General features: G+C 30.2%; 1 protein-coding gene across 2 annotated transcripts in view; it reads left to right on the top strand.

Annotated features, from left to right (window-relative positions):
- The window catches only part of Eip78C (Ecdysone-induced protein 78C), a 150,357-nt gene extending 128,798 nt beyond the window's left edge, over positions 1–21,559 (top strand). For both annotated transcript variants that reach the window (XM_072540433.1, XM_072540432.1), the window contains exon 8: positions 1,798–21,559. In XM_072540433.1, the coding sequence (XP_072396534.1) occupies positions 1,798–1,989 (192 nt within the window). In that variant the 3' untranslated portion in view covers positions 1,990–21,559. The remainder of the gene's footprint in view (positions 1–1,797) is intronic.
- The last annotated feature ends 1,818 nt before the right edge of the window (positions 21,560–23,377 follow it).

Below are 23,377 nucleotides of genomic sequence, written 5' to 3'. Positions count from 1 at the left end.
GTGCAAGTAAGAAGTAAATGGATGAGAACGGATAAAGAGGAAGACAGACAAAAAAATGAGAACAATTAAGAAAGTTATGTAGTAGATGGGTAGATGAAAAAATGCAAAAAATAGAACAGAAAAGGGCAAATAGAAACCAAAAATTTTTTTATTGAGATATTAAACAACAAACCAAAAAATATCAAGGTAGAACAAACGGAATAAAAAAAGGATAAATATAATAGACGGCAATAAATATAAGCAAGTATGGGCAGATCACTATACATAATTATTCACGGAGAAATATAATGTAGAAAAAATTAATAAGGAAGAGGGAACGGTAGACGAAGAAGGAGAAGACGAAGTAGACATCGAAATCTCAAAAGAATCAACAGAGGGAGATGCCTTATCCACAACACTATTTATCTTGCTTTAGAATATGTACTACAAAATCTAAATAAGCTGAACCTACGAACTATTTTTACTACTAGTTTTATTTCATTTCCGTGAATGTTTATTCAGTTCCTCAGGGCTGAAATAAAGAAAATATCAGTCAGCCATAATATATACTCTCTAAAAAATATTAGTTGTATTACCAATACGTTGAATTGTAGAGCTAAGGTCTTCAATATAGAAGTAAGCTAAAAAGGATATGTAAAAAAGCATATCTCTGTTTGTTGGAAAGAAAAAACCAACACAACACTGTACCCAGAAATATCGATTTCACAAGAATCAATTGCAATTTACAAAATACTTGCCCAGTCACTGTTTGGACACAGAATAATAAAACAATCAGAATGCCCACTCTGCTTGTCAAAATAAATACGCGCATCGGTTTAATTGATTTGCGACAACCATAGACATAATATGCAATATTTTATGTCGTACTTTTAGTTGAAGAATAAATTAAATTATTTCAAATTTACTAAATTATTAATCTCTACTATACAAACATTAGTAAATTAAACAAATTTTGTTTTTGTATGGTTCTGTCGTAGCCTGTCACAAATTTTTCAATCCGAGTCTGTGTTTCCATTTAAAATATGGCGATTGCGTGCTGACACACTTTAAAGGCGGCATCTGAAAGTGGTCATTCTGATTGTTATCGATTCTATGGTTTGGACAAGTAAAGTTGTTTAAATAATCGCTCTCAGGGATAAACAAATTGAATAACTTATGCTGAATTATATTGACTTATTAAACCGATTCTTTGCCAACGCTTTGCCATAGTCCATAAATATAAAGATATTTATATTAAGTAAATTATTATATTCCCCTATTTTTTAAGTGTTTTTGTAACTAGTAAGTGATCGTTTAAACCATAACTCGATCTGAAACCTGCTTGTTCTATCGGTTGATAGAAATCTAGTTTGAGAGTTAACCGTCTGGTTAGTATTTTTATGAATAATTTGTACGCGTGGAAAAAAAGACTACTCAATGGTAGAGTACTAGTCAATTGTACTTAAAATATAACTATTTTTGTTTAAGTTGATGAATCTCTTAAAATTTAGATTTAGGCTTTCAAGTAAGATTGATTTTGTAAAAAGTAAAAAAAAGGTTAAGGGGCAGCACAAAGTGGTTGATACTGTACTACAACAAACTATGTCTTCTACTGAATAGTGCATATCTCGAGTATAATCTAGGATCTCATGCATGTTACACAATCATGAAAGAAGAATTTGTAACTGTATTTTCTCGCACTTATTTCCCACCTGTGTATAATTTATTAAATACTAAATATATTTCATAAATTTAAATAAATTTATTTTGTCATAAATTTGTTAAGATCTATTTTAAACGTTATATTTACATTTTTAGGTTGGACGTAATCATGCAAGCGAACCACAAATATTTTCCAATTTACTTATAAAATTACCAGAGCTGAAAAATCTGGGAGCTAAACACACAGCCCATCTTGACTGGTTTCGAATGAACTGGACGAAGCTGACGCTACCTCCTCTATTTGCGGAAATTTTTGACATTCCTAAAACAGAAGACGATCTCCAGTGACATACTAGAAGGTTAAAAGAAAATGGCGTACGATTCCGGAAATAAATAAGTTGAAAATGTGATCGCCGTGAATCTTGCTGTTTTATGCCTCAACTTGCTCAAATTGTGCTACAAGGCTGAAAAAAGATTGTGGAGAAATTTATTTTCTCTTTTAGGCGAGTCATACAAAATAACTAGAATTTTTAGGAATCTTTAAAATCATCCTAAAATATAAAAGCGGGATGATTTACTAACAATATATCTTTAGATTGTATTCTTACCACGGCAAAAAAGTTTTATTTACAATGCAAAGGTTTGTGTGCTTATACCACACTCTCTTGACAACAAAAATTCTTAGAAAATCATCTTGAAACAAAAATGGTAATAGTTCGAAATATAACATTCTCGGTTTTGTTCTGATCTTTCTTCTTACTTTCACATGCCAAAACTTGCAACCATATTCTAAAAACAAATTTTGATTTAAATATAAGCAATTCAATTATATATACATATATATCGATTAGTGATGTAATAAATATTCGCGAATTTTTTGCGAACATGAATATCAGAAAAAAAATTGACGACAGGTTAATAAAATAAAAATTTATTAATTTTTATATTTTTTATTATTAAGTTTTTAAGTTAGATAACCATCTTGAACGAAATTTAAAACAATTTTTAACTTTCAAACAAAAATACTGTTCTCTTCTCTCTTTATAAAATCTTAAACAATTACCTTTTATTTTAAGTTACTCATTAAACTTCAGTAGAATATTAAATTTTCAAAATAAAAGCTTCGACGCCTTTTCTTCTTCACGTCGGTTTCGAAGCAAGCAAGCAATTTAATTAAACACAGCCTGTGAGACATGTTCACCCCTAAGAATTACGTTCGGGTGTAACAATTCATTGGAGTGAGGTGTATTAACTCGAGTAAAAACAGGAGTCACTCCACCGCGCTCCAATGCTCCAGACCATCCCTTTCCCCCCTATAGCACTCTGATGCGCGATAGGGGCACAACTATCAGCCAAATGCTCTTCATGTGGGGGTCCTGGGTAATAGGACTCAAACATGGTTTAGTAATCGAAATCAAACACAGGACAGCTCATTGTCGCTATGATCCTATTATCTTAATAGTTCGTTTCGATGTGGTGTATAAAGAAGTCCATCACCATTAAATGTGTGCTCGCTCGGGTTGGTGGTGTAACTAAATAATGCCGTACTACAGGAAAAAGACCGTAACTTTCCTTGTTCACTTCCACCATGTTAGGGAGTCGACGTCACTTGCCACGCGTTTTCCGCTGAGTATTCTGTGGCAGTTTTACGGATTAAAAGATGGACAGGGTTTTGAAAAGTAGGAAGAGGCGTGTCTTCACTGTCACTGGTATCCATTAGTACATTTATCGTTTCTTTTAACGATACACTTTTGTGAGTTTTGAAACTTTTAATTTCATTTAATCTTTAATCTGACACGGATTCGCAGATAAGTAGCAAAGAGGTAGCAGATATTCGCATTCGCGAATGTTTAAGAAATGACATTCGTTATATCATTAATATCAATGTCATTTATAATATGGAATTAAAGAGAGAACTTTGCTTTTATAGTTTAGGTTTTTTTGCTAATATATTCAAATCATATGTCTGATTTGGTTTTTTAATTTAAAATCCAACGGTTGTTGCAATCTCCCAGTTACACACAATAAGCAATATCTATAATACGTGTAAAATAGCAATATAAGCTACAATAATATAAACAGATAGAACATTACATTAAATTATAAAGTGATCAAATGCACAAATTTTATTAAGCATTAATTTTAAACCGAACTATATCACTACACCTTCTATCTGTGGTGTTGTTAGTTACCTCCATCTATCCCGAGCGGATTGAGATCAGAAAAAGTCTAATTTTATATCTAAACTTGCAGTAGCAATTGCTGGCCGCAATGATTGTTTTTTGTACTCATATTAGATACACAGATTTGCCCACGTTATTAATTGGCAATATAGTATTTTTGATACAAACTGGTAGTATGTTGCCTTTTTTTAATGTAACCTTTATCTGTGTTGATTTTAAGACAATTAAATTGACTCATCACAGTTTAAACCAATCTTCAAGTTCAAGTATATGGTTTTATTCAAATATATAAATTCAATACTTCAAAATAAAAACTCCCCGACCCCAATACATACCTTGAATACTCGTAATGTTTAAGAGAATCGACGGCAGTAAAATAGTGTTTCGTTGACTCCGATTTACAAGGCTCTCCTCTAAATAAATAGAAAACAATAAACAACCGACAAACCTTTCGATGGAATATATCCAAACTGACGACAAATAATCCTTTATTATCAATTTTAAGATAAAAAATATTGTCGTTATCGTAACATGAATAATAAAACATACTATAAATTGTTTGATAAGACTTGGAATGTAAAATTTGCAATGCATCAAGTAGGCTGCTAAGAATGACAAGTATTCAGATTAATAATTATTGCTAATGTGCAATTTTTAAATTTATGTCCAAGATTAATATTTTAATAGCGTAATATCACTATTATTAATTCAAAATCTGACATTCTCATTTTTGTTCTTATATTCCTTATTACTTTCACATTGCCAACAATTTAAACTAGGTATATTGTATAAACAAATGTTGGGATTTTAAATAAAAGAAGTTAAATTATAATATACCTAGATGTCAGTTATAATATTAGCACACGGCTGCAGTAAATAGTACATTTTTAGATGTAATCTATGGAAAATAAAATTACATTTATAGCGGTATAAATATTTTGTTACCGCCACGATTTTCGAGTTTTGATATCACAAAATCGAAACTGTAATAAAATGTTTATTTTTTAAAAATTATTAGCATTTAATACTGCATGAAAGCCAGAATGAAATATTTAATTCTACAAAAAGTCAATATCGAAACAAATCATTAACTACAAAATATAGATCAAGTTTATTTAAGAATTGATCTGTAGCAATTTGTAGTTTATGTGTCGGGAATAGGTTAATCTTCTTTATGTTCTAGTAAAGTGATGTTGGAAATAATTTGAAGTAAGTGAACAAATTTAAAACAACAACCGTGTCTTTATTGAGTAAACCGCCTTGATAGCGGAATGGGCAGCTTTCTTTGAGCGAAAGAGACTGGTTGTAACTTGTAACCTCGTTAGGAACTGTATATTTATTTTAAATAAAAAGAAATGCTCATCTCCATCAGACAGGTATTTGTTTGAAGTACGTTCCGCAATTGTTCTCATATAATAACCGACTTTTTGTAAGGATAATGCAATCAACTTTACATAGTAACAATACATTTACAAGAGATCTCGTTAGATAATGATATTGGGAGTATGTAAAATATCCTTACTCTCTTATAATATAATCTATAATTGTGTTGAGTATATATTTTATTTTTTATAAAAAAATAGACTTTAGTGATTAGTTGAGCAAAACAATAGTTTTTTTTTATTCTTTTTTGTTTGTTAAACTTCAGGAAAATAATATCAATAACTGGGAAAACATTAAAAGCAGAAAAACAAATTACCTACACATACCTATGATTCAGTTAAAAGTTTGGATTTAAAATCGGAAAAAACATTTATAATTTAGAACCTTCATCGCTAAAAACTGAATAATTAACATTTGGTTATATTTCTATTAAAAATTGGAAGACGGTTGTCCTATTCATTGGACCAGACGTCGGTGTCGTCATCTGAATTCAAGTTTCAACCCAAAAAAACTAAAGCTAAAAAACTAAACTAAACTAAACGTCGTGTTTTTAAAGTCACCATTAACTTGTAATAGAAGCGTTCAATATTTGCTTCAACATTAAACAATAGAATTATTTCAACGTTTCTATTTGCTCCGTTTACATCATACCTGACGTCTTAAGCTTTATCTTCGGTACAGTATGTGACACTCCGAGCACTGTAATAACATTGTTTAAAGATTTCTTATTTTCAATTTTTGTTCGTGTCACACTATGAACATTGTTTTTTTAAAGCGTTTGCAACTTACTGATAACGGTAGTAATGGTCTAATCCTTTCTTTCACCATAAAATACTCTAATAAATTAATAGAAAATTGACAATTTTCTCCAGAAATGGTATTTCCAGGCATTTTGTTATAGCACTATTGCAGTAAGTCAAAAGTTCTAAAACTGTCACTGTGGTTTGACATCTTTAACAAATACTTCATGATTATATTAGACAACATACAATACTGCCATTTAATTTATACTAAAACCAAAGAATATAGATTCTATATTCTATATTCTTTGCTAAAACTCTTCAAAAAGGGGCCATACATGACGACTACCAGAAATGTAAATTAAGTAAAAACTTTCGTATTTCATATTTTCCATTTACCGATGAAACTAGATGCAGTTGCCTAGGTGCTGAATTAAAAAAAACTTACGACTGCGCTTAAAATTCTAACTTGTCTGTATCTGATAGAGATGTAACTCTCAATATGTGCCTCGTGTACATCGGACAAAATCCTTGAAATTAATTATATGTAGTAAAACTTTATGTAGTAAAATTTTTAGATTAAATGTTATGTTTATATGAGGTTAAGCCACAATTGATTGTAATGAAAATTAAAATTTCAAGTAACGTTTGACGTTTCGATTTCCACTTCGGAAATCGTTTACAAAAAATATTTAAAAAATTATGCGAAAAGTACAACCCAAGTTTTTAAATTTGGTTATGTCTTTCAAAACTTACTCTTGACTTACTTGGCCTCGATCTTGTAAGCAACCATCTTATATATTTCGCACATTTTTTTAATATCTTGTTTGAAAACGATTTCCGGAGTAGAAATCGAAACGTCAAACATAATGTTTAACTTAAACATGCCACAAGAAAACAATTTCAGAACCTTATTTTTAGACAATATGGTTCTACTTTTTAAAATAATATATTATTATTAAATCATCCTATATGTTGGGATACTAAAAATCTCGTTTTAAAATGATGATTTTGTATGACTCTTCTAAGGAGACAATATATCAGTCGGTGATTGACAGGGTCTTCAAGCTTTTTTGTTCACCTAGTGATTAAATTTATATAGTCTTTAATTGAGATTTTTTAAAATGTTATACATATCAATATAAATAATTTAAATGTTTAAACGGATCTTTGTACATAGTATTACAAATTATGTTTAAAATTTTGGTGTGGAGAAATAACGGTCTCACAAACTTAATTTATATCCAAAACATTTTTATTTAAATAAATAAAAATTATTTAAAATTAGTGATTCGCACATTTCCAAACGTTCTACAATAGAATCAGACGTTTTCTTTATATTCAATGGTACTAAGATCATCAGTCAAATCTTATTTATAAAATAAATTGTAGACTGTAATTTAACATATATTGGGGAAACACACCAATATCTACATAGAAGGGTTGTTGAACACAAACATAGGGTATAAACCAACAAATTAAACACTGTTTATCTGTTAAATACAATTTTTTCCGTTATGAATAGATTTGTTTCTAAGCTGATCCTCTGGATTTTCTTTTTATGTCCATTAATGTTATGAGTTGCTCTTCCGATTCATTCAATAGAGACAGTACTGTCTGCACACCTTATTATTTTTAATACTGACTAATTTATTGTTGTACCCTTTGGACGCTCAGGTGAAAATTTGACTGATTTGTGAATATAATATAGAAACTAACAGAAATTAAAATAGTCTATACTATAATGAGGCTGTAATAGTAATAGTAGCATCAAATTAAAATTATATTCTACTGCATCAGAGACAAAGAGAGAGAGAGAGAGAGAGAGAGAGAGAGAGAGAGAGAGAAACAGAAAATAATGAACGTTATAAGGCCCATTAAAGGCAAAACAAAAAGAAATGAAGTGAAACACTCAAAAGAGGGAAAGCAATATGGATACAAAACAACACAGAGAATAAATACAAAACCACGATGGAAGAGTGAACGAAAAGAAGCTACCGTAAATAATAATGAAAGATCAACTGGCGATAAAAATCTCTTCTGGAATATCGTTCAAAATAAGAAGAAAATGTGGATTGAGGTTTATCCATTTTTGATTTGTCCTCAAGATTCTGATCTAATTAAATAAGTTTCATCAGTCAAATCATTTAGATTAAAATATGGAAACATCAGCTAGAATTTACAATTTTATATCTTATGCGACTTTATAATCAAGATCGGATTAAAATTCAATCGAATGAGGTAAAAGTGACAAAATTAATTAGCAATAAAAAAAAAGAACTAAAATTTAAAACAAGCAACTTGTGACAAAAAAGTTAAAGCAAAAACAAATGCAGTGTTTAAAGCAAATTTTATAGACGTCTGTGCTCTTAATCGTAGACTTGGTCACACTTAAATACAAGGATGTATATTGATCGTAAATATTTGATTACTTCAATTATGCTCTTTATAAAATTCCGTCTAGAACCAAATTCGATCGTATAGTATGCTCCATATTCTAATATATCAATTCAGACAGAACATGGAAATAATAATGACGTGATATATTTTAAAAATTGTGCAAAACGACTATTCGCTACTTTATGTAAATAAAGACGATTTATAATATATCTATTTACTATTTTAATGTGATATCATCAATTTTATAAAGTTAATCTTATAAGAAATTAAAAAGGTACAGTTTAATTTTTTAGTAATTTAATTTCAAATATCAAAAAATATTTATTAAGATAAAAATGTTTCTGGTATAAATATGTTAAACGGACCGTTTTCGGGTATTACAATAATTATTTATAGTCACGTAATGTTCAAAACTATTATCGATAAAAGTAAGTTAAAATCTAATGTGCTTAACTACTTATTGAAGTGAAATAACAATCATATCGCGATATCTTATATCACTTGTAGACCCTATCCCATATATATTAAAATAAACGCTTAGAATTTATATTTTCTAAATACTGTAATTATTAGAAAATCGCTAAAATGGTGTAAATAACCTGATCTGTTTTACTACGTGATAGCTACACCTTCCCTTATTAAATTAATCTATCTCTTTTTCAGCAGACAACCATAGTTCCATAGTTTCAATGCTAATTTTATTTCTGATACTGTAGTAGAAGTAATGTTAAGATAATTTAAATTATTACTTTAGTAACTTGACAAAGCATTTGGTGGTTACATTACTTTTTGGTCATTATTTTTATTATATCTATTTTATCTTACTTTACATTTTCTAATTTTTTATAGGTACCTTTTGAATAATTGTTTATCTTCTTTATTTCTTTGTTTGTTTAATATTGTTTATAGAGTTTATGTGCCGTGACTATTATTTTTTCTTCTCGGATCATATTTCATACACAAATTTTGTTAATAATGAATTTCTGCATATTAACTAAAGGCGTCCTTTTAATTATTTTCAATTTATTGTTTTAATATAGTTTACATAAGCCAAGTTAATGCTATAGGCCAATTAAGTTATATTTTTTTTACTCGACACAACTGTATATAATGTGTAGTAACTGTGGAAATGTGTAGTAACTGTTAAAATGTGTAGTATGAGATATTACAAAAGACTCAATTTAGGGATTCATCCATTTTTTATTGGAACTATTTTTAAATAAACAATTAAAACGTCAAACTCATTATTTTGCTCGTAACTTAAAAACTTGTCTATTTAGAGATTTGACGTCAACAGACAACTTTTGGATAGTTTTTGCGAAATTTAATTTGTATAAAGATTTTTTGAAAATTTAACTAATGCTAGGTCTAAACTAAAGGCTGGTCCAGATAATTCGACGGAATGGATCTCAATAATCCCGGGCTTATTTTGTTCTTTAAGACGTAAACTAATCACCTATGAAAAAAAATTACATTTATGTACACAAAATGATTTAAAAATCACTTTTTAAGCTTCTAAGTATTTACAATAACTCCATAGCATTTAGTTCAAAATAAAAGGCTAAAAAATTTTTGAAAAGTTTAACATTAAGGTCTGAAATTAATCAATCTTTTATAAGAAAAGTCAAAGTGGGCTACCCCATAGCAATTTAATAATTTTTATAAATAACATTTATTTATATAATTTTATTTTAAATATAAATAAATAAATAATAAGAAAATGCGACTTAGGAAAAGATTTGTACATCTTATAGTCATTAGCTGCTTTGTTTTGGATAATTTTGCAATGAAAATACGATAAATGTTATTATTTTAACGTTGTACCCCAGTTTAAAAAAAAAGAAAGAGGAAATTTGGTCCAGTAGAACCCGAGATATTTATGTCATTTTTTTTTCTAGCGTTCTAATTTGAACCTGTGTTGGATTTTTTAATGAGCGCGGCTTGCCCTTCAGTAGGCTATCCACACTCACTTTACTGTAGTCGGAATGCAAAGAATACTCGCTGTTAAGAACATTCCTGTTTAAAATAATTTCAACAATTGTTTGCTAAAAGTTTTGTTAAAAACTTTGACCTTTATTTAAAAGATTGGTTAATTTCAGTCCTTAATGTTGTTAATTAGCGTAACAGTGATAAGGGTAATCTTGGTTCCTAAGAGGCGTAGGACCTTCTTTTCTAAGTTGTGACTTTTAACCAGATTTCCAAATATTTTTTGCCTTTTAATTTAACTAAATTTTACGGAATTATTGTAAATGTTTATAAGCTTAAAAAGTGATATGTATTAATAAATAATTTTGTGTACATAAATGTAATTTTTTGAAACTTTTTTTCATAGGTCATTAGTATACGTCTTAACGAGGAAAATAAGCCCCTGATTATTGAGTTCCATTCCGTAAAATTATCTGGAATAGCCATAGAAATTACCTCATTTTTCAAAAAAATATTATAAACAAATTTTTCGCAAAAACTATTTAAACGATCTAACCCGTCTTTTGCACACAAATCAAAACGATAACGCATTTTAAGTTCAATTATATTTAAACAAATATTAATAAATAATAAAAAAGTTATTAACAATATTTAAAAACAGAGATTTTGTTGTTCATTTTGCAATAACTTTTTTTGTTTATAAACTGATTTTAATTTAGCATATCTCATTTTGTGTTTCTTTTAGACTAATCTCTAAATAGACAAACTGTTTAAGCTACGATCAAAATAATGAGTGTCAAATGTCAAATTTCAAACCTGTCTATACAGTTGTGCCGGAAAAATATTTATTTTTTACTAATTAATAATTGGTCTATTATTATTTGAAAACAGGACAGTGTGCTGTGAAGATAAATAAATAAAATTTATTTAGAATTTTATGTATATTAGGGTTGATATTTTTTATTTGCTTCTATATTTAATCCGATAACTATATTAGGTACAAGAATATGCGAAAAAGCAGAAGATTAGGCTTGTATATTTGGTCCACGAAGACGTACTTAGATATATGAATTTTAGGCGGAATTTAGATAGTGACGTATATTCAATATACAAATACATAATGACATTGTATAAAATCCAAGACTTATTTAATATCTCAAGTACTCTTTATTAAAATTGTTCTTAAAAAAAAAACTCTTTTATGAGTATATTTACTTTTAAAACTGTACCGATAATAATATTGTACTTTTTGCTGGAAACAATGTCATATTGCTTAACAATAAATGGGAAAGGGTCTAGTATCCTAGTTTTATCTATTGGGAGCTGTTTATATCTCTTTAGAGTACAAATATAATTCTTATAGAATTAAGTATTCATATAATTTATAGTAACTTCGTTGAATGGGGAATGAAATTCTCTAAAAAAGTATTTCGTTGTATAAGGTTTTGGAATATATTTACTAAAACATGGAACTTTTTTGGTATGCTATGTAAGAGGAACGTTATTTTACATCTCCTTAAAAAATATTTAAAATTACGCTTTAAAACATTATTATAAGCGTATCTATTACTTTAAAAATTTATTTAAATTAAAAATTAAAGATATATAGCAATAACTAGGTAGGTATTAAACAATTGCAGTAATTGTCTGATTAATTGGACAATTGGAAGTTCAAGGTATTCTCAACTTTATGGGGGCTCCAAAATACATACTCCCGCAGATAATAATTTAATAACGTATATCAAAAACTCGAGATAGGACGTCCCTACTTAAAAGAAGATGATTGAGGATAAAAATGAAGGCAATATCTATATAATTCCTAGATCCAGCAACCTACACAACACAACAGTTTAGCAATTTGGAAATTACCAATGGATACATATTTCCTATTGTTACTTATTTTCATGGAATGATATTTGGTATTTAATATTTGCGAATTGGCAGCCACCTAAGCGTAAAAAACGAGGAATACCGAAAACAACACGGCTTAAGTAAGTCCAAAAGGCAATGTCAGAGAGAGATCTACGGCCAGGACACTGGGTCGATTTACGTGAATGGAAACGTGGACTCTCCTAAACAGTACTGGAAACAAATTAAAAATCATTCAACACAAACTATTAAGGAATACATTTGATTGAAACCACTGCAACGACAGTACGTCGAGAATTAAAATACAGCCTAAGCTGAACGAACTAATTCGGAACGCAGATATCGTTAGATTAGTGAAGTCACAAAGATTAAATCGGGTTAGTCGTTAAGAAAGAATGTTCAACAATGGCACTTTAAAAATAATACAAAGATGGGATCTAACGAACAAGAACCAGGGGAAGCCCCGTAAAAATACAATTGCACAAGACCAAGAAGACCTCAGTTAAATGATGAAGAAACTACAAGAAGAATATACCAAGGCTGGCCTACATATTAACCTCGCGAAAACAGAGTACATATTTACAAGTGAAGAAGACATAGAAGATCTACAGCTTGACGACAATGTAACATTCAAAGGAAAGGATAAATTTCATTACTTGGGGTCTATAATCTCGATAAAGGTAACAACAGAGGAAAAAATTAAACAAAGATTAGGACAAAAAAGAACAGCAATCCGACAACTTAACTTAGTATGGTGGGATAGACACCTAAATATGAAGACAAAAACACAGATTTATAAAACATTAGTGCGAAGTATTATGACATATGATGCTGAAAATTGGATTATAAACAAGACAAACAGCAGTAAGATAGTAGCAACAGAGATGAAATCCCTCCGAAGATGCTGCAGAGTAACAAAGAACATCAATAGAAACAGACATAACATATATAGAACAAAAAGACTAAAGTGGTATGGACATGTAAGAAGAACTAGCGACAGCAGATGGATAAAGAGAACAACCGAATGAAGCCCCATAGGAAGCAGGAAAAGATGACGACCCCGAAGATCCTGGAAGAACGAAGTATACGACGCCATGAGTAAGAGAGGTCTAAACGATGGAGAATGGGACAGCAGAGAGAGATGGAAACGGTTGAGCAAGGGAAGACAGTGAATACTGTAGAATTCACTGAATATATATATATATATATATATATATATATATATATATATATATATATATACAATAAAAGCTTAGATAACTATACCCTATCATACTTTAAACAACTATTTGAAAAAAACCTTCTTGGCGTAGAAAAAAATCCAAGACTTAGAAGACAAAAGCAATAGAATTTTAATGGTAAAATAAGGTCACTATTAGTCACGATTAATCATAATAAATAGTTTGTTTTTTACATTTTTTTTTCTTGTTATTTTTATTATATTTTGGATTTAGTTTTCATTGACTCATTGTGACTCTCATGAGTAGTACCGCATGGTAATTAGTGTCTTCTCCGTTGAAACTTAAAACTTTTAATTAAAAAACACTGTTTTCGAAATCTTAGAGAAACACCACTTCATTGCAGACTATAATTTCAAAACCTTAAACAACAAAATTAACTAATTGTTTAAAACTGTGAATGTTAAGAGAAATGTTCGATATATTATGCTGACGTTGATTTTAAAAATGAACGGATGGTAAATAAATGTAGGTACAATATAAGTTTTTTTTTTTTAAGTTGACTTGCAAGAACTTTTCTACGGTTCTACGTTTGATTTTTCTATTGATCGATGTTTTTGCAAAAAGTGAATTGTTGTAAAACTATAGCACCTAAAAGCAAGACGTAGTTTTTTTATTTTTAATTTATTTTTATATTTTGAAATATGTGTCATTGTGTTAATGTTAGGAAATGTGGTAATCAAATACGATATTTATTTAAAAGCGAACAAATATTTTAACTTTAATAAACCAACTGGCAATCAATCAATAATTATATAATAAAAATGTGCACTGTCGCTTGCTGAACATTGAGATCTTCCCCAATCGCAAGGACAGATTTCATCCTTTTTTGGTCTTTTTTATTTTTGGTTCTTTCAAAACTAGTTTGTGACTTTGTTTATTTTGTGCTTGTTGTAACTGTATGATTTACCACAGGAAATGTGAGATGTATCTACAATCTTCTTATTTCGCTCTGGGTATTTTTAGTTCGATTGAATGTTTCTTCCGCCATCTGTGATCTCAGTTCTGACCCTTCGACTTTCTCTTATATCTATGTTCGTATAGTCAATGAAGTGTGCGAAATGTGAAGTATCAAACTAGGCGTGATGCAGTTCTCTATACAATGGTATCCAAAAGTCTCCTCAAACCGTCGTATATTTTGAACGGTTATACTTATAATGTGTGAAATTTGAAGGGCGGAAATACTTTTAAAATGGGATATAATTTTAAAATAATACATTACGGCAAATGATATCTTGTTTGAAAGGTATTAAAAAAACCTATTCAATCATACTAACTTTGTTTGGGTTTAAGCTGAATTTGATGAATAAATTAAATAAATACTAACATTGAGGTTTCGCATTCAATTACTAAAGATCTAAGAACCAGTTCTGCTTTCTGACAGTAATGCATCCTATTGCTATACTCTTGTCATACTCATTCAGATGTGCCGGGAAAAATTTCCCTACATTCTTCAGCAAATATTTGTTTAAAAATGTCAATACTGTCGGTTGTTGTAGCGTAAACTTTAGATTTCAAGTACCCATACAGAAATAATCTAATAGTGTGAGGTCCGGTGACCGAGCTGGCCATGATATCGAACCTAGTCGTCTAATCTATCTACTACCTAGATATTCTTTATCTAGGTAACGTCTTACTGCACCATAATAGTGTATAGTATGTTGAAACTTTATTTTCAAGTGTCCGAATTCATCTGGATTATGGAATGTCAAGAATTAACGGCTTAATTGCGTTTTTTAACATGTACAGATACATAACTGGTAAAGTTATCATTAAGAAAAACAGGCCCAACTATGTGGTTTCCAAATATACTGCACAAACATTTACTTTTTCTGGAAATTGAGTATGTTTTTTACTAAAGACGTGAGGATTTGTGTCACTCCAATAACTCACATTGTGTGTGTTAACATTTACAGTAAGGGAAAAAGTATTTCGTCACTAAAACAAATTGTTTTTATATAATCTGGCTGTTGGTAATTTTATTGGACATATTTTCACAGAATTCTAGTTTTCGGTAGGGGTCATCATCTGATAGTTGGTGCACAATTTTTAATTTTGTATGATTTTTATATGAAATTATAAAATTTGGATGAAATTTGTTTTTAGCTAACGCCCGTTGTAGTGTCCTTTGAATAATTCCACAGATAGACGCAATTTGGGATGTAAACGAAGTAGGATTCACTACTATTTGTGCAATTATTTAAATTTTTGTTGTTGGTTATCACTTATTGTTGGTCCACCAGATCGTTTGGCATCTTAAACATTACCTGTTTCTCCAATAAGTTCCGCTGCATATAAATTGTTTCTACATTCACCAGATTAGGACAGCTACTAATTTTTCGACTACAGTACGTACCATTATGCTTATTTAAACATTTAAACTTCTCGCTAAACAATAATTAAACTAAATATTCAAGGTATAAACACTTTTTCAAGAACTTAGTAATGTAAAAACAAGTAGAGAATTGAAAAACATCAACTTTTTAAGATCATCAACATCTAAATCAGCTCAACCAAACAAAATCAGTAATTAAATAGGTATTTTCAATACCTTTCAAACCATATATCACTTGCCGTAAAGTCATATTTAAAATTATCGGTTACAGTGGCTTTGTAACGTCATCTATCACTAATACGTCACCTCTTATGACTAGTTGAGATGCCTACGTTCATTTAGTTCCTCCCTCCAAATTTCACTATTATAAGTATAACCGTTCGAAAGATACGAAGGGGAAAGGGGGCTTTTGGCTAGCATTGTATTATATGCTTCAATAATAAATTTTTGTGTGCTTTTACACTATAAGTTGCAGATTGGCAGTCGACACTGTACAAAATCTTTACGTCTAAGCAGAGACTGTTTAAAAATTGACTCGGGACCAACAGAAAATCTTTCTGCCGCAGGGTATAAGAAGTCAGTTGCATATGAATTGCTACTGAGTAATAATCTCAAATCGCTTTCGTAGATTTTCTTTTAGTTTCAAAATTTTTCTCAGAATTTTTAATTTATTTGCTCTAGATTTTTTATTTTACCTTTATCACTGTTACGTACTTAGCCTCTTTAACGAGCATTTTCTGTACAATGTTTTTAAAATTTTTGGTGTTAATGTACCTTTTGAAATAAGTCACAAGATAAAATTAATTTACAAATGTGTGATCGATTAAAAAATAGACTTAAGAAATTTAAACAAATACTGTATTTGATTGTATGAAAGATTTAAATTACGTTAGTCAGGTTACAAAATTATTTCCATACGTTAGATGTAAAAGACCATATGTAAATATGTTTTCCAACTTCTAAAATATTCAAGAGTACTGTATCCATCTTTTGATTAGATTGGTTTCATTCTATTGATGCAGTAGATAACAGATAAAATAACGTTTTATTTTACCAATCGATCCTATATACTACATAAACATAGATAGAAATCCAAATATCTGAGATAACTAAAAGTTCGACTTTATGGAGTTTATGAACATCAGAAACTAGAACTTTTGGAGTCCCTCTTCTGTAAACGCGGACTCTTAAGAACTATACTGTTACGGATGTTCTTGTGTATTGTATGTAAATTATATTTACTGCTATTTTTCTTGCTTGGTTTGTTCTTTCAAGACCTGCTAGTAGTATGGTATGCATACAATAAGAATAATGGTAGTAGAAACTAATATTGTTCCAGCGTTTAAGCTTAAGAGGTCTGCCTTTTCAAACGTATCCTAAAATTATATTCTAAAACAACAGTTTTCAAAAACGACTGAAAAAATGAGACCAGTAGAAATTGTAAGTAAATTAAATTTAGAAATAAGAGTGAGAATAGACAAAACGTGCGCTAGCAAAAATGATAAAAGTTGTAATGAATATGTAATTCACACTTCGTCAAGGAGTAAAAAAGAGAAGTCCAAATGAATATTCCACACAGTGCGATATATTCCACATCTTTCACAAGGGAAAGTATAGTTAACCAGTCGCAGTACGGGGAATTTGTTTTACACGAAAGAACAGGTGGTATCTAAGGGACACATTATGTATTTAAATATTTTACAAAAAATGAAAATAAACAATTTTTTTGATACAATTGTTATTGTCTACCTTCTTTGACAGTGTAAAACATATTTTATCAACATAAACAAACTAATATTAAAACGTAAAGCCTGAGTACAAAGTCTTCAGTTTTATTAATAATTGCGAAAGGTCCCCCTGGCTGCTTCCCTGCGAATATTTCTAAATTTGACACATAAGATGTTCTTGAGTCTACCATTGTAAATACCTTAATTCCATACTTTGCAGGTTTTTTTGTTATATAAACTCGAAACGAAAATCTTCCCCTAAATGCATAGAGCTTCTCATCTACCGTGACATACTCTCCTAAGCTGTAATTATTCCTACAATTGCTAACAATCGTTTCCCACAGTTCTCGAATAGGTGCCAAGTTATCAACCTTTTTTCTTTCGTTGATATTAAGTAATTAACTAATTAAGTAAAAATTTTATTCTTCTGTAAAATATCGCAGCCGGAAATATTTCCACTTTCGTTCCGTTAGTTGGCCAAAACTCCTTCAGATATAATCTAAAACCTTTTAACAGTCCGGCTAAAAGCAGCAAACTAAGACAGCTTTCATTTCTGTTATATTCATCAATTCGACGCCTTAAGAGTCTTTGTAACGAGGTACAAGTATAAAGATATAAATACTGTTATTTTCGACAATTATGTTCAACTTATGATCGTCAAAAACAGATTGAAAAGTTGGAAAAGGTGAAAAACCAGGCAAATGTGAAATTATATTGTGACTTCGAGTTCACACTTGCTGATTTGGCACATGTTTATTCCATTTTGTGGTACCATCTTTTGCTATATATTGAAGATGCCTATTGCTACCTCTGCAGACGCTAGTGCTAGCCGAAATTTTTGGAGTGTCTTCAAAATCTAACTCTTCTTTCATGGTGTAATGTTTAATAGATGTCTTCTTCTTCGTCAGAAAAGTTTTTCTCTTCTAAATCATCCTCGGCTTCTACTTCATCATACAACTTTTGTAGTCTAGCAATTTCAACTAAATAAGGATCCATTTTTGAAAGAGATAAAACGATTTACTTTCTATAATTTGTGTTACCGTATCGCTTTTCGATTCTGTAAAAGTTAAGCTCGGGTAGTTTCTCCCAGACACAATTGCGCTGTAAAAGCTCTTAAAGACTTAAATTCAAACTGCCGCCTTGCGCAGATGCTACTTAGATGCTAACTACATTGTAATTGATGCAGCTACTCACGCGCCTACGCGTCAGAACTGACCGACCTATTTGCAAATTGTAAAAATATGCAGAAAAAACCTTCGGTTTTGTAAGTTTTTGGTGTAAAAATATGATTGGTTTGTATCACAGACAAGCACCCGTGCCACGAAGGGTTAATATAATACTTACTGGAAATATTACAATGTTCCTATTTTAAGCTGATCCAAAGTCTATAGCGCTTAGGTATACGAGTATACGTTGAAAACTAGAAACATCTAACAATGGATGATAATACATTTTAATTGTGGGTGGATACAAGTACTTTCTGTCAATATGATGTATCTTATTTATTTACATTTTCACTGCCTTATTCACTGACTCACGATCATGTCATCAAGTTATTTATTATCACAAAATCATTCAATAGTCAAATGCTCATTGATGTGTAATTGAATTTTATGTTTTTATGATATTATAAAAGCCAGTCTAAAACAATTTTAATGGAAATAATAAAAGAGCACAAAACAGTCTATAATAGTTATGATTTTACAGTAAACCAAATGCTTTTAGAGACAAGAATTTAGATAAGATTAAACAAAAATAGACAAAATTAGAACATAATCCACAATTATTTCTAGAGTTTAGATTTTTATTATTTAATTAAATTTATTATTTTAAAATAAGTAAATGGCGTTAAGTATCAACTTCAAAGGGAAACAATTTTGATAATTGGAGAAGTATATTTTAAGTTATTCTTCAACATTGAAACATGGAAACTTTTGTGTAGCAAATTACATACTAAGGGACTTTTCTTGTTCTTGTTGTCTAGAAGACACTACTTGGCCTGGCACTTGGTCTGGGACCTTTACACTAAGCCCTGCCCTTTCATTAAACTCCTTTCTGTATTGTAGATAAAAGCCGTCAATTAGGAGTTAAATCATTTTGTTCTCGCTACATAGGTCAGATACAGGTTCCAATTTTATTGTATGGTATATCCGCAATAGTTTTGGTCACTTTTGGTTACCGAAATATATGCCAATACACTTCTAGATTTAGGGAGTTCTTGAGTTTTAACAGCTTTAGTTTTCCAGAAACTTCCAGGGAGAACCTTTCCTCGGTACATACAAACTCAAAATACTCGCCCATGATTCAACCGAGTATTTTGAGTTTGTGTGTACCGAGTATCAATCATATCGAGGAGCAAATCAAGTTATTCTTCAACATATAAAATGTGGAAACTTTTGTGTGGCAGCAAATTGCATACTTAAGAGATGTTTCTTTTTCTTGTTATCTAGAAACGACACTACTTGTGTCTGGCACTTGTTCTGCGACCTTTATACTTAACCCTGCCCTTTCAATAAACTCGTTTCTGTATTCTAGATAAAAGCAATCAATTGGGAGTTTAAGCATTTTGTTCTCCCTACATAGGTCAGATCAACAAAGAAATTGGTTCTAATTTTATTATCTGTTATATCCATAATAGTTTTGGTCACTTTTGGTCTCTGGAAGATGGGCCAGCACACGTTTGGATTTAGTAAATTCTTTAGCCTTAATAGCTTTCCACTTCCAGAAACTTTCAAGAAGAACTCTTCCTCAGTACATATAAATCTCGCTCATAACATCAATTATATCGAGGAACAGATTGAGCTTTATAGTTTTATTTGAGCAACTTTCATGGCGCCTATTTCATTCTCGGACATAATTTTTTCCGAGTGGTTCTTAAGAATCACTACTATATTGTTTTCCATAAAAACAGTTTTATACCTACTTATAAAATTTTAACTATAAGAGAAGTAGTTGGAGGTTTCCGTGATGTGACGACTTTGTTAGTATTTCCTTACGTTTCGGAATGTGGTTCTGAAATGATTATTTGAGACATTTCTATATTATCTAATATATTGGATTGGAATGAACTACAATTTTTGTAAAAAAACGTTATATTTAAAGTTTTGTTTTCAACCTTGTTATTTCTTATTAAAATTGTGGTTTATTTCCATTAAACATAATGCTTCTGAGCTTCTTTCTGTGAGCTTCGGATAAAGATTACCGGGATATCTAAAGTGTTTTTTTCTATAGTACTCGAATCGTTCTCTAATGTTGGTCTCTGCCTCGATGTTATTAGGGGGGACCTCTTCCTTAATCATATGCTAAACATTCCTTTTGGACGTTCTTTTGTTAGTTTTTGGGCCCTTATAGTTTCTCGTTTTCTGACTTTTATTAATGTTGTCCAATTTTTATCTCACTAGACTGGGGAGTAACTTTCCATACTTGCAAAGCATCCAATGTATGTACAATGTCTAATATAAAAGGAGGTGCGGACCGGCACCTCCAGTAATTCGTTTATGACAGATCTTTTTAGACTCTTAACTGCCATGCAGATTTTGTTAGGATACCATATGCATTTACTTTGTGTATTTCTGCCTTTTCGGCTCCAATCCAGTTTTTAGATCTGCAGTTTTGTTCTGAAGATGTATTTGGGCTAGATACAAAGAAAAATGGTTTAAGTGAATTTAAAAATATACCCAACACTTCCAAGATTTGGTGTTGTTTCGACAGCTTTCGTAGTTCTTTTTTATCATACTTGCTTAAAAAACATGAATACAGTGTTACTATTACACAGTTATTATAACACGTTAATAAACAAACACAAGAAAGTAATTAAGAAATTATTTCCTAAATTTGTTTTTAACTGGCTCTACTGAAAGAAAGATATTTAAAAAATAAATATTAAGTGTTACTATGTTGTTATCCTCTATCTTGTTTATTCTATTAAAGTTTAAAATGTAAGGTATTGTTAATGCACTATATTTTTTATATTTTATTCATTCATCATATAAATTTTATTTTTACTCATTACTTTAATAATATTTTGATATGTGAATATTTAGAATTTGTTATTGTTTAATTTCATTAAGAACTGTGTATTATGATATTAATAATTAATTACATTTCTTATTTAAAATTGATTGCGTACGCATCGTAGTTTTCTTTATTTAATTATAAAACCTAGCTTAAGAAAAAAATTATAAGAAAATTATGAAAAAAGTGGAATACACTACTACTAACACTACTTTGGAAGTTATTCTCGAAATATATATTTTCAAACGTTAAAATAAATGTATTTGCAACTCAAAATGTGGTTAATTCTCATTAAAGATAGGAAATAACATAAAAATGCCACAAGAAAATCGCTTCAGAACTCAATGAGTATTCGATAATATCAATCGATAAGGACTCGATGGGTCGTAAACCCTGGAATTTTCAAAACAACAGCACAAGCTCTATGCTCTCGGCAAGTAAATATTCATGTCCGGTGTGGAGCAGTTCACTGAGTGCATGCAATATAATAGGTGGGAGGTATATGCAACCTTAAGAGCGTAGGCGCAAAATTTCGGGCCATTGCTTTTTAAATGCATTAATTTTTTTCGAATCCTGAGAAAACTGATAAGTATTTTTGAAAAATTTAAATGCAGAGTGAAAGATTACATTATTACCGAGGGCCGAAAGTCCCCGAAAACTTCTTAATAAGTTACAGGGGTGAAAAAGAAAAGAAAATTAAGTGTGATTTTTAATTTCAAATATCTCATTCAAAACAAACTTTTTGTTTATTCTAAGGGACTTTCATTTATATGAAAATTCAAACATGAGCCAGAGATTTGAGGTAGGTTTGATGAATGTTCCTGAAGATAAAAATCTTCCTGGGCAAGTAGAACCTTGTCCACACGTTTTGATTGGAGATAAGGCCTTTGCTTTGAAATCTTTTTTAATGAGACCTTTTTTCCTTACAAACAATCTACAAACGACAGACGAAAAGAAAAGTATAATACTCGTTTATGCCAAGCTAGACATGTGGTCGAAAATATATTTGGCATTTTAGCTCAAAAATGGCGAGTATTTTTTAGGCCAATTAAGACAAAAGTTGAAACGACAATTTCAATTGTTGAAACTTGTTGCATTTTGAATACTTTTTTATGCCCTAAAGTAAACCAACAAGGACTAGAGTTTTCAGAAATTGAAGAAAACTTAGACAGAGCTTTTAGTAATATAGAAAGAGGCCTAAGGTGTGAAAACAATTTAGCATTTTCAACTAGAGAAAAATTTATTAACTATTTTAATATTTGAAATGTAAATAAAAACTCTTAAATTAAAATACTTGCGGGATTCTTTCATCCCTTGGTCAATTTTATCCTATACTTTATCCCTACACCTCTTCCGTGACACTATAGTTCCGCAGACTTCGCCTCTTCACCAGCCTGAAGAAAGACCGCAAAACTCATCGAAAGATTCAAACGCAAAAGAGTTTGACGATGGAAACCACTATATGGAGCACCATTACACGAACAGTCTAGACTAAGATCAAAAAAGGATTTCTAAGGACTGTAACGATTCCAAAAATTAGGTCTTAATTCAAGTATTTCAAAATCCTTTAACTTGAATTAATTGTATTTTAATGCTTTTGTCCGAATCTATATAAAGTTGAGATTTTTTGCGACTTGCAATTATTTATTCATAGGAATGATTTTTGTAAACATCTCAAAGTTTACTTAGGGGAGCACTTTAGTTCTCAGGAAATGGAATAAACAAAGTTAAGAGTGTTTGTTTTATTTAGTCCAAATTAAGATCTTATTTAAGTTGCTACAAACAATTACCGTTTTCCAAACTACGTTTTAGTTAATACAATACGTTAAGTTTTGGATTAGATATTGCATACTACATAAAGCGCTAAAATCGGCAACATTGTCTCATACGGGATAGTTGTAATTCTCCGATTCTCTCCTAC

This window comes from Diabrotica undecimpunctata, chromosome 8, assembly GCF_040954645.1.
Source record: "Diabrotica undecimpunctata isolate CICGRU chromosome 8, icDiaUnde3, whole genome shotgun sequence".
Lineage (NCBI taxonomy): Eukaryota > Metazoa > Arthropoda > Insecta > Coleoptera > Chrysomelidae > Diabrotica > Diabrotica undecimpunctata.
The sequence above is the reverse complement of the archived record's forward strand: the minus strand, read 5'-3'. Positions and strand labels throughout refer to the sequence as shown.